The sequence below is a fragment of the Syzygium oleosum genome, unplaced genomic scaffold (genome assembly GCF_021117445.2).
Source record: "Syzygium oleosum isolate NSW1041296 unplaced genomic scaffold, Sole_v2.1 Sole_v2.13, whole genome shotgun sequence".
NCBI classification, from domain to species: Eukaryota; Viridiplantae; Streptophyta; class Magnoliopsida; order Myrtales; family Myrtaceae; genus Syzygium; species Syzygium oleosum.
In genome coordinates this window covers 3,508,035-3,511,224 of record NW_026607497.1, presented here as the reverse complement: position 1 = coordinate 3,511,224, position 3,190 = coordinate 3,508,035, and the positions used below count along the sequence as shown (strand labels likewise).

General features: G+C 44.0%; 1 protein-coding gene across 1 annotated transcript; it reads left to right on the top strand.

Annotated features, from left to right (window-relative positions):
* Positions 1-2,459, top strand: LOC115675181 (ankyrin repeat-containing protein At5g02620-like). Its single transcript, XM_030597783.2, has 3 exons — positions 1-769; positions 1,019-1,548; positions 1,642-2,459. The coding sequence occupies exons 1-3, from the start codon at positions 169-171 to the stop codon at positions 2,266-2,268; spliced, it is 1,758 nt and encodes a 585-aa protein (XP_030453643.1). The 5' UTR covers positions 1-168; the 3' UTR covers positions 2,269-2,459.
* Positions 2,460-3,190: the final 731 nt, after the last annotated feature.

Here is a 3,190-nt window from a genome sequence, read left to right as displayed (position 1 = left end):
AGGCGTTTATCGACTATTTAAACTGCCAAGGGTCTTTGGCTGAGGCGTTGGAAAGCAAACTTATTCTCCAAGTTAGAAGCTTTCTGTCAAATTACTCCCCCTTTCCGGGAAACCGGTATTACCATCTATACAATCGGAGCGACCTTAGTTTATTCCTCTCCCAAGAAAATGGATCCGAGGCTGTACCGATATGCTAGCTCTAGTGACATTCGCTCCCTCAAGGAGCTTCTCGGTAGAGATCCGAGCGTACTCCTGGGGCACACTCCTCAAGGAAACACGGCCCTCCATGTTGCCGCTAGATTTGGACAAAGACCGATTTTCGAGGAGATCTATAGTCGATGCAAGTCCCTTCTCATGCAGCCGAATTCCGAGGGAGACACTCCTCTGCATGTAGCTTCAGGGGCTGGCCATCTTTCTGTTGTGAAGTTTCTGGTCACAGAGATCACATCCACCGCTCCTTCTCAGCTAGACATTGAAAGCGGCTGCGACCGCAATTTCGAGATGTTAAGACAGGGAAATAGAAGGAACAACACAGCCCTGCATGAGGCGATCAGAAACAGTCACTCACAAGTGATTAGGTTGTTAATAAAAGCTGATTCTCACTTTGTACTTTACGAAAATAGTGCGGGAGAATCTCCATTGTACCTGGCTGCTAGAGGGGGCATGGAAGAGATTGTAAATTGGATCTTGACATCGTGCCCTTTATCTGCGAACGGTGGATCAGATGGCCAAACGGCCTTACACGCTGCTGTGAGCGCAAGACATTCTGGTAACTCTCTATTCCTTGACCTGCAAGATATCATGCTCTAAAGTATTAACAAAGATGCTAAGTTCTTGTACCGAGTTCAACTATCACGTAATCTGATGTAGCAACAGAGTCCTGGCATCTACTAATGGAAAATTTGGCATATCTGCTTATACAAAGTAAAAAATCTTTTCAATTTCCATTAGATATTGCCCAGCCCCAATACTTGCAAGTTCTGCGCGCTTTAAAGAATATTTTGTTCATGTATCATAGGTATAGTGAAAGCCCTCGTAAGAGCAAAGCCGGAGCTTATCAAAGAAGCTGACAACCATGGCAGAACCCCTCTCTACTATGCAGCTTTTTTTGGATACCACAAATTGGTCCGGCAATTGTTGGAGCTTGATATCTCGAATGCATATGTAGTGGACATAGATGGTTTTTCGTCACTTCATGCAGCAGCGAGTAATGGCCATGCCAAGGTAATAAAAGAGATTATTTGGCAATGCCCAGATGCTGGGGAATTGGTAGACCTAAAGGGCCAAAACATTCTTCATGTTGCAGTGCTAAGTGGGAAAGCAAATGTTGTTAGATGCATATTGGAAACCTTTGAGCTCGGGGGCCTAATAAATCAGCATGATCACAATGGCAATACTCCTTTGCATTTAACGATCATCGAAAGGAGAAGTTGCATTGCGGCTTACCTGTTGTGTGATGCGAGAGTTGATCGAACAGCTCGGAACATAAAAGGCGAAACTGCCTTTGACATAGATGAGCTAACCAAGGAAACACGTGTAATTCCTTCGGTAAGTATACAATTGCCCGGCCGTAATTCTATGAAATTTATGATATCTCCAGACCATGTTTCGAAATCTAAATTGTCTTCCTTTCACTTGCAGGTTGCGATGGTGAACTGGCGACAACTACACCTCCCACATCATTGGAATGTACGAGGAGGATTTCTCCCCAGTACAGATGAACAAAAAGCCGGTGTCTTGGATTCAGAACAAACTTACAGGCAAAACTGTCAGACGTTATTGATGATCGCAACACTCATCACAGCCGTGACGTTTGCAGCGGCTTTCACAATGCCCGGCGGTTATAACAATAATGTCGGCCCAGGCCAAGGAGTGGCCCTTCTCCGGTCAAGCGGTTATCTCAAGTGGTTCATCATCTCCGACACTATTGCCATGACCTGCTCAATAATGGCCGCTTCCCTCATACTCTGGGGCGCTGCTTTCGGCAAGAGACCTTACGTGCATTGCTACGTGATTGCAGCTGTGTTGACATGCATCGCACTGCAGTCGACTGCGATATCGTTCTTGACGGGTCTCCAGGCTGTTTTACCTGATGAAAGATATGTCCACACCATGGGTTACATAGTCGGCGGTGCCTTCGATGCTAACTCCTGCTTGTTTCTCTTCAGACTGGCACAGACTTTTTCATACTCTCAGGTCTGCCTCTCTTTGATTTCTTGCCTCAGAAGGCTCAAGTGCATCATCAATTCCCACATAGCAAAGAAATAACATTCTCCAGCAATGTGCAAGAAAACATCACTCTGTTTTTTTCTTTTTCTTTTATGGGCCAACAACACCCGAGTATTGTCTACTTATATGCTTTTACCAATTCTATGATACCTGGAGCTGTAACCAGAAGATCTCAGAGCCATCATCCAACAGACTGACTTCATCCCTCAATTTTTCGACATAAAATGGTCTGATAAACTATGATCAAACACTAACCCAGTCAAATGATTGACCTTGACTCTTATATCAATTTCACTTGATACCTTAACACTTCTATTCAAAGTAAACTGGGCTGATTTGCTTGTCTAGAGTCTAGACTTGGGACGTCATTGCGTTTGGAAAGTTAGAAAAACACTGATATTTGGCTCTCCAAGCCATCCCTCCAGCGTGTGAAACTTGGCATTGACTTCCCAAATGTTATTCAAAATTATTGAGGCACACCGTCGGATTCACATTATATACCGCAGTGTGGGTCAAGGAAAACTCAACAGCTAACTACCAAGATTTTTTGGCGAAAGAGCTGCGGGTCCAACTTGGATATACCGTCTTGTCAACATCATTTTGCTAGAATACATCTTAATGAAAAGGATCGGCATTTAATCGAATTTGTTTATCGAAGTTTCTGAGGTCGAAATCCTCCTTGAATTTGCTTTCTATGTAGTCGAGATCAAAGCCATATCGTTCAGTTCTTTCCTGAACCGGTTTGACCTTAAGCAACGGCATTAAAGTATCAGACACTGGAAAGTTCCGGCCGGGCCTAAGATATGGTGTCGGACTTCTAACTCGAATATAAGTTAGACCTAATTATGAGCTTGGCAGGCCACAAAAATCCTTGACCCCAGGCCTAAAGCACTAATTGGACAGTTGAAAGCAAGCAATATCTAATAGTTCTAAATCCTGGGCAGATTCAGGAAAGAATTGT